Genomic DNA, 14750 nt, shown 5'->3' on the forward strand with positions numbered 1-14750 from the left:
ATCCAGAGACATATAATAAGGATGGTGATATAAGACAATAGATTCATGCACTATTTGTTGTGGATTAGAGTTTGTGGACCATCACTAATTGCCTTGATTGAAATAATTATGCCAAACATGCAAGGAAAAGTTTTAGAGGGATGAGAAAGAACTTGCAATGGTAGTAGCTTTTCTTTTTGTAAGAGAGAGAGAGAGAGAGAGAGAGAGAGAGAGAGAGAGAGAGAGAGAGAGAGAGAGAGAGAGAGAGAGAGAGTATCACTGAACTGCCCTTTATCCACCATTAGAACTTGCTGAACGTGATTATTCAAAGAGTCATGACAAATTAGCATGCACTATGAGTCACCTAATATGTAATACGTCATGGAAGTGCTTGGATTAGAACCCCTCTTCCTACTTAAAATCATATAGCTATGTAGAGCTTTTCTTTTGCATGCTTTTTCAAAGAAGGGAGAACACACACACACACACACACACACACACAAAGGTTTGTGCCATTATCGAACTCCTCCTCCATAATCGAACTCCCATGCAACGACTTCAAGAAAAGTGTACCAATGTGCAAGAGTAGTCTCAATGGAGTGATGTACCTGCTAGGAAAAACTATTGCAAGGGAACCATATGCACATTATAGATGTGTGTGTATGTGTGTTTGTATTGCATTTTTGTGCTTTTTGAAATGGACACACATTTCAGGATGGTGTGTTGTTCATAGCCAAGGGGGCCATAGAAGGGTGAGAGAGAGAGAGAAGGGGGGGAATAAACACCATCGCTCATAGGTGCTTTAGCGACCCGCGAATCCTAACGGAGCGCTAGAAGCCTTCTGTCGTAAAGAATGAATGGATTACAGCCCCTTCCATGGGAACGCATCATCGTCATTATAATCACCATGCATACATGATCCACGAAACTGACAGTTGGCCACAGACATTCTACTGCCAACTTCTCCTCCTCCCATTGATGGGATTGGAGACGACGAAGATGCGAGGACCCGTGTCGCCATGCCTCAAGAACTCCATTCTGGACCTTGCTCCTACTCGCAGGCTGCTCCTGGGCACGAGTCATCCGCCTGCCATGGAGAAGTCCAGCATTGGCAACCGTTCATGCAAGCTTCGCCTCCTAACGCGCAGAGCATTCGCATCCGCCCGCGATTCTGCAGCCTCTCTGGTGCTCGCTTCCTGGCCTGTCATAACCCTAGATTTTTAAACAAAACAAAACAAACGCTTCAAAATGGTAGATCTTTTCTTCTTAGGACAGGCTTCACAGTTATTAACAAAGTGATTATGCACATGCGCAACGATGGAGTTCATATAGAACAGATAATGCCAGAAAGGTGTCTTGTAAACCACAATTTCATTTGTCTTTCACATAAGTGAAAACAACCAAGTCTCTCAAGGAGGTACAATATTTATCTTTACAGCACAAAACAGATGGAACTTGCCAACTTATCTAGAACCACAATCTCCCATTAACATGTAAATTGTGCTGTTATCCTCAGATGCCTGAGTCAGAATGACTGTACTAGTCGCCAGATTTCCAAGAAACTAGTTGTCAGAATGCTTTTGGATATTGAAAGACATCAAATCATTAGACGACTATACATATTTTCTGATCGGATCAGTTTAATGTTCAAGAGGTGCAAATAAACAACCTCATGATGCGTGCAAAATAAATTGAGAACATAATGTTGACTACAGCTTATTGTGAAGTCCATACAAGAATGCTAGATGGGACTGTACCACTTTTGCTGACTTCCAAGCTCAGCTTAGAGAAATGCAAAGGTGAATCATTGAGCTTTGTACTCCCCACTTTTTGCTTGTGCTTGCAGCTATGGGTATGCTGCCTCTTGAGCTCCATCAGAGTCCCTTTAAAGGGGAGAAAAGCGAATGCAATGAGACTAGTGTCAACTCATGGTTGGTCAAGTGGATGGCGTACTTTGATTTGTATCAGCTACCTTGATGCAAAGTGTATTGAGTAGACATAAATCATGCTTTAGGGAAAGACTTATGCTTGTTGGGCGGGGTTATGCCCCAAGCCCAAGACGTGGGTAGACTTTCAGTCCATTTCGGAAGCATTTCATAATTGATGATTGGATTGAAGACTTTTGCAAGGTGTTTGAGATTTGACATGGGTAAGAAGTCCTTGGGCGCATGCTCACTCACAGGAGTTCAAGGATCTTCTTCATAAGATGAAGACCTTGGACGATCCATAGGTACTTGTCTACATACATTATCTTTTTGGGTTGCATGTGCCCCTCTCCATTCATTAGAGGATGTCTACAAGTATGCAAATAAATTTGATGATACTTTGGTAGTGAGCAAAGGTGGCCAATCGATGGGTAGTTTTCATCAACCCACTACCCATCAAGCCTATAGGAGCTCAAAGTTGAAGCAGATCCCCACAGCAGTAACTCCTCATAGAAAGTTACAGGTATTCGGGTGCACCTTCCATGAGGCTGAAGAGGTTTGTCCATGAAAGGACTCAAGATGGCAACTGCATAAGGAACATTTGTTTGGGTATGAATGAGCCATTTCAATGACCAAACCAAGCACATGTAACTACTGACATCCATCTTTGCTTGTTTGCTAGGATATCTTGGACTTTGGGTTCGTGGGGCACAAAATTAGTCATGCAAAAGGTTGTCAACAACTCAGCCACATCACTCTGTTGTGAGATGATAGTGCATGTGGGTGTTTAAAACACTGCTAGCCAAGGAAAAGAGAAGGAGATCAAGATTTATCATCTCAATCTCCTTGCCCAACATCTCTCTAATATGAGCAATGTGCTCAATGTGATTCCTTGTAATGGTTGAGTCAGCCATGTAAAGAACGACAAAGATCACCAACCAATCTAACAATTGAAGTAGAGATCCAAGTCATAATTTGATAGTGAAAAGCCATGGTTAAGAAAGAAGTGGTCAATCCACAGATATCAAGCTCAGGGCGCTTGTCTGGTCTCATTTGAGCTATTTGAGTGAAAGTCTCTACATAGTCCAAGCTAGGCTTCTTGGAAAAACCATGGGTAATGAGCCTAGCATTGTACTCGTCCAAGGTCCCATCAGCTTGATACTTTATGATATAGGCCCATTTAACACCAATAACCTTTCTCCATAGAGAATATAGAATCAAAGACCAAGTTTGATTTTACTCAATGGAATCCAACTCATCTTGTATGGCATGCTCTGGAAGAGTGTTTGCATCAGTGCTAACATCCAGATTGCTTATGTCATTACTTATGTTAGTGATGCTTATGTCATCAATGATGTCAGCATGTAGAAGCTTCTCCTTAACCTCTTCAACTCTTGTATAAATAGTGGTCTTGAGCTACAAGCCTTCAGTCTTGCCAATACTAGTTATGAGGCTTTTGTGAGGTAAGTCCTCTCTAGTTCTAGTTCAAGCCATGCATCTCTAGTCCTTGTCTTGTCTTATCTTTGGTCTAGTCTTGTATTGAGGTTTTGTCTTGTATCAATCTTATCTCAATAAGTTGTTGTACTTCATCCTTTGGTAATAAAGACCATTGGAAGGGGGGCACCTCTCGGAAAGTCCATTCTTCTCTATTTTTCCATTGTCCTCCTGCTTTTCTTTCTCACCCTTCCCTTTTAGCTTCCCTCCCCTTATAGTCCCTGCAGCAAAGGTCTTAGTGATCGTTTCTGATCCACTGGAGGTCTCTATATGCTGAGGCTTTTGCTCAATCACTAATGGATCATGGAACCAACTCCTACATCAAAGTTCCATGTGCTTACGAGGTAAGAAAATTGGTATAAAAGATGTCATACCTAGGGGAGGAAGGATGGGTAAGTAGTGTGATTGCCAACCTAGAATCAACAACGCATCACAGGAAGCCAACTCAAACTGAATCTGCTCCACCATCTTATTAATGTGATCCCGAATGGTAGGAGACTTGGATGGTGACATCTGTTGAATCCACATCTCCAATGCGAGCTGATGAGAGAAAGTACAAACCTCATAGAGGTTCTTCACCTTGGTCTAGACTCTACACCTATGCTGCAATAGGTATGCCCTTTACATGAGCCAACACATTGTCAATTCAATTAAGGCAAGAGAATATCAAGGCTCTAGCATTGACCCTGTCCCAGAAATCAGTGCGATCCTGTGAATCTCCATCATCAAGTGTCAGTTTTGGGCAGGGAATAGGCTGGAAGACGAATGTCCACATCTCATAGGTGTTGAGAATGTGCTTGGCCTTGATCTTCCACTAGGAGTTGTTGGAGCCATCTGACTTTTGAGCCTAAGAGATGTTGGTGAGTAGAGAAAATGCACTGCTGGTGCAAGTAGAGAGAAATGAGGTTGTGACCTTGTGGCCACTGTGGTAGGCTGGGCAGAAGTGGTAGAAAAAGATGCATCAAACTGGAAATCTATTCTGAAGAAACTCAAACATATACTTTAATGTTGCTCAAATACAAGATACCTAAAGATGGAAGGGGGTGTCCATCAAATTTAGGAGCTTCAGGCCAGCCTGATGGATGTCTGCTTCACTCCTCAGGATCTCCAGCAGCTGTCCCGGATGAATGCAGCAGCCAGCACTCCAGAAGGTGAAAATGCAGGTCCCAGCTCCTCAAATGCAAGGCTCCCAAGCTTGGTGGATGTCCACTGGGCAGTGCGTAGCTGAAGGCAGGCTGATCAGACCTGCTGATGGATCACCAAAAGCACCAAAAAAGGAGCTGCAAAGATCACATGCAGGACCAGTAGGTCAGTTGTAAGGCTCTTTTTTGGTTGGGGGTGTTGCCAGGCAGAGACAGATGAGAGATGGCAGTGCAGAATGCAGGCTGCCAGAGTCAGCACAGCAGGACACAGCTGTCTCACAAAGGTTGATGGTGATGATACAATGTGAGAGGTGCAGCAGGAGAGGATGAACATGAGCAGAAAGAGAATAGAAAGAGTGAAGACGATGAGAAACTTATCTGAATGATGAACAGAAGCTAATACAATGCTCACCCCCTGCACGTGCTACAGATGTAGCTGCAATGAGGGTGCTAGGGGAGAGAAGGTGGGAGACAGAAGAAGTCAATGACTGAAGTGATGTCGCTAATTGAGCAGGTGAAGCCTGTATATAGGCAAGACTGCCTTAAAAACCTCAAGCACAATGTCCTGGGCTAAAAGCATGGATGGGGCCCAAAAGTAGGGATGACAAACAAAAAGACCAGAAATGACCAAAATGACTGGACCTGGACAGAGCTCCTAACGTCCCTCACTGAGTCAAGGTCGCACTCACAACTTGGAGATGACCATGACTTCTAACACTAACCAGCTTGCTCACCTTCCTCACTAAATATACTAAAAGTTTCTATCTAGCTGGTGCTGAGCTCCTAGGTATGCACCATGTTTAATCTTATTTGAAATGTTTGGAAACACGCCATTTAAAGATTTAATTATGATACACGAAGCTTCTGTCAATTTCTGAAAGTTATGATTAAAAAAGTTTTTGTATTACTGGGATGAGGTTGCAGCTGGATTGGGATCCGTTTGAGGATGTTCTTGGACCATACACAGACTCATCAAGGTTGGTTTTTAGACGTTTCACTCCCCAAAGTTTTTTATGAATCTCAAGCATTGCTTGGAAGCTTGAAATAACACTTTATATTTCTTAGCTCCTTTCAAGTGCATGCAATCTGCATTCCGGAAGGACTTTTGAATACAGACAAATCCAATGATAACAGTTTAGTAAGTTATGGTTCTAGCTGCAACCCAGTGGTGTAAACAAGAAGTTGCCCTAAAACTTAACTCTGCAGATATGTTGACATTGGCATAGTTGACTTCTCTGTTGTGACTTATCAGTTTGAAACTGTACATAGTGGTTTCTATGTAGGCTATGCATCTGTACATTCCTGCATCAAAACTGAAAATAGATTCTTCTCTGTATCAAGTAGTCCAGAGAATTGGAAGTCTGAAAGAAAATGAATGGTTAACAAGAAGTATAGAGCAGTCCAGGAAGTTGAAAACGTAAAAGATACTGAATGGTTAACAAGAAGCATACTTGCATTCCAACCGGCATGATAGGAATATCAGGCTTGGTTAACAAGAAGCATACTTGCATTCGAATCCATATGATTGGAATATCAAACTTTCCATGCCTGTATGATAACACATGGATAGGGCATTTCAGACTTGACTGTTCAGTGTTCACTGCTAAATCTCAGTAAGAGTTTACTTATGCGGCCTTGATGGTTGTGCATTCAATGATAAAGTTTTAAAATATCGAATGATATTTCCATACTTGTCCGATTTTATCTCTGTGCTTCTAATAGAGCCAGTTGACTTTGTTCCAAGTACAATACAAAAAAGTCTCAGCCTAAAGAGCTAAGATATGACTAGCTAGACTGGTGTAAGGGTGGTCTAGCTTAACTTAGCCTAGGAGACCTAGAGGAAGGTAGCCTAAGGGTAGGGCTACCACTGAACTCTTCCTTTGGCAAGTCTCTACCAAGAAAAGTCATGCCAAGTGGGTGACTCCTCGTGCACTGTTGATGCACCTGTCAGAGTGCAGCGATGCGGAAGCGTAGGACAAAGACTGAGAGAAAGTGAACACAGAGAGAAGAGAGAGAGAGAAAAGGAGACAGTGTAAACGCAGAAAATCTGTAGTGTAGTATGCTGTATAAGAGTGCAGAAATACACAAGGGGGCAGAGGAAATATTTGTGTAGGTCTCCGACTTGATGACCTCGATCTCCTCAGCCTGAGCACAGTCTGTCTCAGCCAACAGAAATAGGATCCCCTCTTGGCTGCCCAAGGATATTCTCGGCCATTGCAAAAATTGGCATGTCAGTGCTAACTGTTGTGGATAGTGATGTGTCGAGTCTTATGAGTGTGATTGGCTCTAGGATCTCCATGACAGAGGGGGCTCCATCACCATTGGTGACAATTCCTCAGTGCATGTTCGAGATGTGGGTACCATTTCTCTTCTCCAAGATAGCTAGGATTCCTCTGTAGTAGTCGAAATAATTCATGTATGAGATTTGGGCTTCAATCTTTTATCTGCAGTTGTCTATGGTCTCACTCTGCTTGGCATCACACAGCAGGAGGTTAGGATGGAGGATGCTGTTAGTAGTCATGTGTGTCATGTAAGGTCATATCTTCCCTATGAGCCTCAGTTTGAGTACATATGCCCTTTTGTGCTATCAAGAGTCTCATAATTCACATGTTTTCACCCCTGTATTTATGACCATACTAGGAGTAATCTAAGTTTGAATGCGGGGAAGCTTTGACATCACCACACAGCTGTTTGGGTTTTTGTCTCACTAACCACATAAACCTTTCAGTACTTTTGTTTGGACGTATATGACCTTTTGGGAGACAATATATAAAATTGTGTAACTTTTTGATTGAAAGTACATATGTTCCTTAAGGACGAAAGGACTGCCTTTTATCAGGTTTACTTGGTTTTCAGTTTTATGTACAGCATATGGATTAAAGATCTGCACTGGAACATTCTTAACTTGAACAACATGTGTGATTTTGCAGAGAGCGGTTTGCAGCATCTCACCTGAGATCTTGGTATGGACCAGATGGAGATCTAGTCAGCAAGTTTCCTTGTCCAACATGTAGGGGTCGTGGTTATGTTGTTTGTCCTTTATGTGATCTTAGAACTCCAGAAGCTTCTTGTCCAGAATGTTCTGGAAAGGTGTGTCTTATGAAAGGGCAATTACATTATGATAAAGGATGACTGTGGGCCAACTTAAATTCCTTCTTGAACTTGTGTGATTTGGAATTGTTATCCTTTACATAAAACCATGCCAACGCATTGGCTTTGTGTCTGGACTCTGTAAAACTAAGCTGCTCAAGTTGCTGCTGCAGGGTATAAAGACATGCCTGCAATGTCTTGGAAAACGCTCTGTTTTGGCGAAGTCTGTGTCTGAGATACCATGGGGAGACACTGAATCAAGGTATTCTTTTCCTGTTGTATTTATCCTTTCTGTTGCAATAAAAAAAAAACCAAGCTTGTGAATGTCCTTTTATTAGCTTGGCTATCTGGTATGAGATTTGGCTCTGTTCATGTCATTGGATCCATTTCATTTGGATTTTTCTGTCAAGAAAAGAAATCAATTAAATCCACCTCAGCTGAAAACTTATGTAAAAAATTACATACAACTGAACCCAATCAAAAACAAAAAACATGAAAGTGTGATTAGGACATTCTTCCCAGCTGGACATTCTCACAGGAGGGTTTTGTACAATGGGTGTAATAGAGATTGAATGGGCCTGCACTGCTGTGAGAAAATAGCTCTACTAAGGTCGCATGTGCTGAAAGTCTCTCTTTGTCGAAGGCCTCCCGACACCGCGCCTTCCAGATATGCCATCAGTAAGACTTCCTATGATCTCCCATAACTCCGAGCGGTCTGCTGTGGACTCCGGTACCTGGCGGATGGTTAGAGCCTCCAAACCGACCACTGCGCACGACCTTGCCTTGATAATGAATATCGTGTCCTGCATCCCGGCCTCATACAAAAGGTGACGGCCCTGGTTGATTGCCTGCCAACAAAAAGCTCCCCATGAGATATATCCAAGGCTAGGTGCTATACGGCGAAGGATGCAGCATGCTCCTCTCCACACGAGCTGCGCCTCCTCACATGGCCAAAGGCAGTGCTTTGGGGTCTCTAGAGGCTGCTGTATGCAGCACTTACAATTTCCCTCCTGCATCTGGGCAAGCCAACTTCCCACTGCCAGGCCTCCATGTGCCACCAGCCATAAGAAGTACGACACCCTCCTCGGCCTCTAGCTATCCCATAGGCGGCGCCAGAAGGTCTTGAAAGGGCTTCGTGATGCTGTGCTCCGCCCAGTGTCTGCTACGTGATGGCGCCCAGTCCATATGCTCCTGCATCAGTACATGTCTGCCTATCCTGGCAGTGTACTCTAGGAACTTGGGTGGCTTCATGGCTACTGCAGAGGCCGGCCATAACCACTCTCTTGGATCCCACTCCAGCTTATCAAGTGGTTTGCCCTCACAGATCCAAAGGCGCTACTCCTTGAGCTCCTTCCAAAAAACATAGGGGTCCAGTTGCCATGTCTTCCCTTGAAGGCCCACCACCCGAATCCTCCTCCACGAAAGGGCGGCAATCCCCTCATCCTGCTGCCCTCTATCAAGGGCCAGACGTCCCCCCTCCTGAACGATGAAGAAAGTCCCCTGCGGGGCGCCACCCACTCTACCTGCCACTTGAAGGGGAATGCCTGCTGGTGAAAACCTAGCTGCTCATACCTCCCCGGGCTCTAGCAGCTCACGTATTGGGAGAGCAAGCCACTCCGGAGGTATTGCTGTGTCTATCTCCCTTCTCCTCAACTCCACTCCTCTTTGGTAGCCTGATACTCGCTGCGACACCTTGTTTGCCATCCTGTACACCTCCCGCCATGTCCTGATGGTACAAGCCGGGCCGACCTCTCACCCAGCCCACTGGATGTGGGGGCATTCACCTATGTGTGCCCCTTCCCGATCTTTGACCTGGGGGTTTCAGATTACCAGCTGACGGTCTATTTCCTCCTGGCAACCTGGGGGCCTCTGGATTAGGGCCTTTCAGAGCCCTGCCACACGCGGAGTAAGTTGCGAAGGAAAGGTGATGTGGGGGAGGGTGATTTGGGCAGACGTGAAGATCCATCTCAAGGACAGCCTCCACTCCCCGCCAAGCCTCGGTCTATAGAATCCAGGACAGGAAGAAACTGCTAGTGGGCAAGAGTGATGTCAAGTCCCACTTGGAACCCTAGGTACCGGACGGTTTGTCCTCTGCTCACCCATCTAAATTCTAGGTGGACGCCCCACTCCGTGTTGGAGTCCAGGTCTGTGAGAAAACCAACTGACTTTCGCCAGTTGATTTTCGCTCCCATTTTGCAGAGCAGAACACGTCAAGAGCCAGTCTCACTCTCTCCAGCATCAACTCATTGTCCTCTATGTAGAGGGCTGTGTCATCTGCATACTCTGAGTCTAGCAACTCAGTCTCCTCTCTCACTGGAAGTCGGCGGCCGCATAATCCACTACACGTGACCTGAGGAAGTGAGACATCGCCTTTGCGAAGAGTAGAAACAGGTTTGGGGCCAGGGGGCAGCCCTGTCAAACCGATCTCTCTAGCCGAAACTTCTCCCCTCACCTTTTGTCTATGAGAACCCTGTTGATGGCCGATCTGTACAAGGCGGAGACCCCATGAATCCAAGCTTGGGGAAATCCCAACCTCACCATGGTGCCCTCTAGGAAATCCGAGTCCACCTTGTCATAAGCTTTCTCAAAATCCAAGAGTAGTACGGCCAGTCTTTGCCCACTGTGCTGAGCCCACTCTGTCGCCTCAAAGAAGGTAAATACATTGTCAAGAATGCTCCTATCCTGGACAAAGCCTGTTTGTGTGTCATGGATGATATCTGGAAGCACGGAGCGTAGTCGCCTACCAATTATCTTTGCCAGTGCCTTGTAGACCATTGGCAATAAGGTGATTGGTCTCCACCAGGAGAGCTCCAACCGGTCTCTCCCTTTGGGAAGAAGACTGATGAGGCCTGGCGAGAGACTCCCTGGCATCTGTCTTGAAGTGAAAATCTCCTGGAAGGCCCTCAATAGGGGGTCCTTCACCACTTCCCAGTAGGTAGTGAAGAAGGTCTTAGAGAGGCCATCCTCCCTCGGGCATTCCTGCCTATCCTATGTATGGAAAGCCTCCTCTAGTTCCTTCTCTGTGAAAGGGGCTAGGAGGGAGTGTCCCATCTCCTCTGTGATGAGGGACGGGATGTGATCCCATGATGTTGCAACTTGACTCAGTCTATATTATAGATAGGCTATTTACATGTCAATTTCAATTTTCTTTGTTTGATATGTATGCATCATAATTTTTGAGTTATAAACCATAGTATAGCTTGTCCAAAGACTACTTTGACATAAGTGACAAGTCAATAATGGATCATGGATATGTAACGTATAATGTATTATTATCAATTGACTCTATTATCACTCAAGCTCAATTAGCCATTCTTTGTTTAAGAGAGAGTTCCATAGAGGTGTAGAACCTCTTTCTCGAGTTAAAACTATTAAAAATCCCTATATAAAAAAACCCGCGTTTCTTATTTTACCCCTTCTTGAAAGAAACTTACGAAACATGTTTCTGACATTTCGTTTCTAAACGTTTCTGACGTTTCTGGCTGCTATGGTCATTTTGGACAGCAAGGGGAGTTGGAATACCGAAAGGGATTGGGAGAATCCCATTGTACATCAACCTTTTCTTCAATTAAGTTAAATAAATATTGAAAGGGGTGCTAGTTTTGGGGCCAACGGGGTGTCTAATGTCCAGGATTATATGGTAAAGTGTGCATTTCAGCTTTGTGAATTTGTTAATTGCTGTAAATAGTGCTTAATCAAGTTATTTACCACCCTATCTGAGGAGGAAGGCTGGTTATGGACTATGCCTCTTGTTGCTACCTTATGTGCTCCTTCTGCCCCCATAGCCACGAGACGTGGCATGCGGACAGTCCTAGCAGCCTCTATCTTTCAATTATAGAAATATGAAACGGGGACGTAGGAACAGAAATGACATTAAAAAAGTAAAATTAATTTTTATAAAATATTTCATTCATAATTCATGTGGAGTACTAAAGCGAAGGTATATAATCCACAATGACAAATTAATATTTCAATCTATTTATGTGGTGCCATGGGTAGAGCCATGTCAAGCACGTGAGTGAGAGACAGGCAGGCTACAAGCGACATTTGCAGGAGATAGATGCGTGATTTGGTAGGTGGTAAATTGGGGCAGTCGATTGGTCACTTTGTAGGTAAGTTTTTGGAACGGATTCTAGTTTGAAACAGCATTTCGGCACCTCGGGGAGTCGTTCCAATTGTTCCGTGTCACTATGCTTTCAGTACTCCTGAAGGATTAGCCGTTGATTGGTCTACTAGCTTCTTACCCAGTGCACTCTTTGCATCCATTCCTACGTCATCCTCTACTCCTCTATCTAGGGCCACTTCTCCATCTTGTCAGGCGTTTCATTGGCAGATACGTGCGGATGGACACACGCGATAGGCCATCCTCTACATCTCTATCTAGGACCACTTCTCCACTTCGTCAGGCGTTTCATTGGCAGATTCTTGCGGATGGACGCACATGATAGTGGCCACATCCTTAGTTTTTCATTTTTTAGGCTTCCGCTATATTCATTCTTTGTTTAGCTTTACTTTTTTGTTTTGTTTTGCTTTGGAGCATCTCACTACTAACCTCTATTTTGCAGATTTTGATTTCTCTTGCAAGGTTTTGTATTTCAGTGTAGGGCTAACATGTAGGTTTGCATCAATCCTTCTTGGGTGGGAGACTTGGGATGCGCACCATTCCTTTCGTGGTTTCATCTTTCTAGGAGATTTGTTCTTCTATCAACATGGAGGCTTCTCCTCCTGAGGCAAATCATGCATCATCACTCTTGATGCTATCATGACATGGCCTTCTACCTTGTTCTTCCAATCAGGGTGCTTCATCCTCATATTCATCTATTGTCATGGTTCTAAGCATTGCACGAAGACCGACATCAGGCTTCTTTTTTCTCCTTCGGCATCGACATCTAGGGTTGAGAGGGGGTTCATACCCTTTCATGGTATCCTATAGGTTTCGACACTTGTTTTTGACATCAGCCCTCCTTCCCTATTGTATCTTCCCTTTGCATTGCATAATCATCATCATCTTTCTACAAGGATTCTTGGGCAAGTAAACAATTTTTCCATGAGCGAGGGACATTGTCCAAGTGGTACCTGCTGCAAGCACATTCTCATCATGTAGTATTACTCTATGCATCTCATTGTGTAGAGCATCCTTGAGCAAATACTGAGCTGTCTCCACCTACAGTTCTTTACCACCTTATGACCACCTCACCATTCTTCATCACCCTTTCCCTTGTCCTTGGACCTTGACACTCTCAAGTGGTTGGGTTAGCTTGATGTGTTGGATCTAACCATCTCTTTTCATTCTCCCTATGGGTTAGAGTCATTGAAAGGCCGCAAAGCATATCTACTCTCACCAAGCAACGAAAACAAAGAAGAAGGTTCAATGTGGTTTCCTTTGCCTTTGCAGGACTTGGTAGGCCCTGTCCTCTCTAGGTGATTACTTGGACTCCCTTGCTAAGATAACAATTGCCTCTTTAGGCCATTGGGCAGCTGATGTGCACCCTTTGTTCGATGCCTTAGCTGCTTTGGGGTGGGACGCCTTAGGGTGAAACTAGGCTTGAGCTTTTCTTCCAGTCCCTTCTTCGTTCTAGTTTTGGGTGTGAGAAGGGATTTTGAGCTAAGAATTCAGTACATGCTGATTAGCTCTTTAAAATAACCCCAAAGTAGTAAATTACCAAAAGTTTCATTAAATGGAGAGCAGCTCGAGAATTGGTGTTCCACATGCAAAAGCCTAACTTGGGAGGATCTTTCTCCATCTATAAATAGACAGGCTTCCCACCATTCAGGCCCATCCTTGTCTTACTGGTTTCAGCTACCATTAGCTGTCCAACCCCTAGTGATTGCTGCTACGTGGTCTACCTTATTGCCCAGCCTCTCACTATTGCTAGTGATCAGTTGTGCCATCATTTTCATCAGGTCGTTTTTGTGTTTTCAACACGTTTTCTTTATCAGCCTCTCCTCTGACTGGTGGTTACTGCATCAGGATCTATCTTTGGTGAATGATGCACATTAACACCTCCCTTTGCCTGCTTCCATGAGAGCTATTGGCTGTTGGAAAGCTCTGCCCTTGAGCATCTTGTGCATTCTTTCCTTCATTTACAGCATTCATTCATTCACTTCAGAGTTCTCTCTCTTTTTCTGTTTGTGTTTGTGTATTTTTGCATTTTTGTGTTTTGCATTTAGGGTTTGAGTTTCGCACGTCATTGTTTGAGTCTTTGTTTTTCAGTTGTCGCTGTACTTTCTTGTGTTTCCTCAGTGCAAACATATCTTCACACACTTAACAGCTGTATAGGTGGAGCATGTCTCTTTTCCTCCTCGTAGGTCACCTTTTTGGGCGTGAGAGGGGATGTTCAGCAAGCAAAGTCATTAATGCATAAACAAATAATTCTACTATATTACTTCCTAATTTTGGTCTCCATTTATAGCCCCCAAAAAGGATTTATTTGTATTATTTGGCATTTATGGTGTAGGGGAGGACAAATATCGATTTTTTTGCCTATAAATAGGGCTGGGCATCATTATCACCATCATCTCATTCATTCTTCATCATTTCCTTCACCCTTAGGATTCTCCTATGCTGTCCACACCCCAAGATGGAGTACGTCTCATTTGGAGGTTTCCATGTGCTGCCATCTGTTCTCAGAGGTTTTCCAGCCCGCCATGACTGTTTTTGGAGGACTTTCAACCGCTGATGACATCAACTACTGCTGCATTTTGCTGCTGGTGGCCACCTTGCTGTCCTATAGCTCCAACATCACTTGCACATCTGCATTTGACTGCTGGAGACCTTGCCAGTGACAGCATTCTGCCTGCATACAACCAGCTGGATGCTCCTCTTCTTTTGTTTTTTTGATGGGCAGGCAGTTTACACAGTGCTGACTGCTCTCGGCCTGTTTAACTGCTGCATTTTGCAGCTTTCCTCTCTTCTAAAATAGGCGACTTCCTTTGCCTTCAGCTGACATCATTTCAGTGTCTCTTCAGTAGACTTTATGTTTTCTTCACGAATTGGCTGCCCAACAGTTGCCTTGAAAGCAGCCATCATCTTGGAGAGATTTCAGAAGCATCTTCTTTCCAACAGCTCCTGAGGACTGTGTTTCACTCCGTCTACTACTGTCCGTCATTTTTCAGTGTC

The 14750-nt window shown here is 44.2% G+C and overlaps 1 protein-coding gene across 4 annotated transcripts in view; it reads left to right on the top strand.

The window, feature by feature from the left end:
- The first annotated feature begins 725 nt into the window (after positions 1-725).
- Positions 726-14750, top strand: part of LOC148009801 (zinc knuckle (CCHC-type) family protein) — a 61495-nt gene continuing 47470 nt past the window's right edge. Inside the window, exons 1-4 of one of the 4 annotated variants that reach the window (XM_087672583.1) lie at positions 726-1164; positions 5465-5517; positions 7471-7630; positions 7804-7892. In XM_087672583.1, coding sequence (XP_087528709.1) covers positions 856-1164; positions 5465-5517; positions 7471-7630; positions 7804-7892 — 611 coding nt within the window. In that variant the 5' untranslated portion in view covers positions 726-855. The remainder of the gene's footprint in view (positions 1165-5464; positions 5518-7470; positions 7631-7803; positions 7893-14750) is intronic. The other 3 variants (XM_087672582.1, XR_015689672.1, XM_087672581.1) reach the window with 3 other exon arrangements.

Source organism: Lygodium microphyllum, chromosome 30 (genome assembly GCF_053477565.2).
Source record: "Lygodium microphyllum isolate KBCC chromosome 30, Lygodium_microphyllum_v1.1.10, whole genome shotgun sequence".
Classification (NCBI taxonomy): Eukaryota; Viridiplantae; Streptophyta; class Polypodiopsida; order Schizaeales; family Lygodiaceae; genus Lygodium; species Lygodium microphyllum.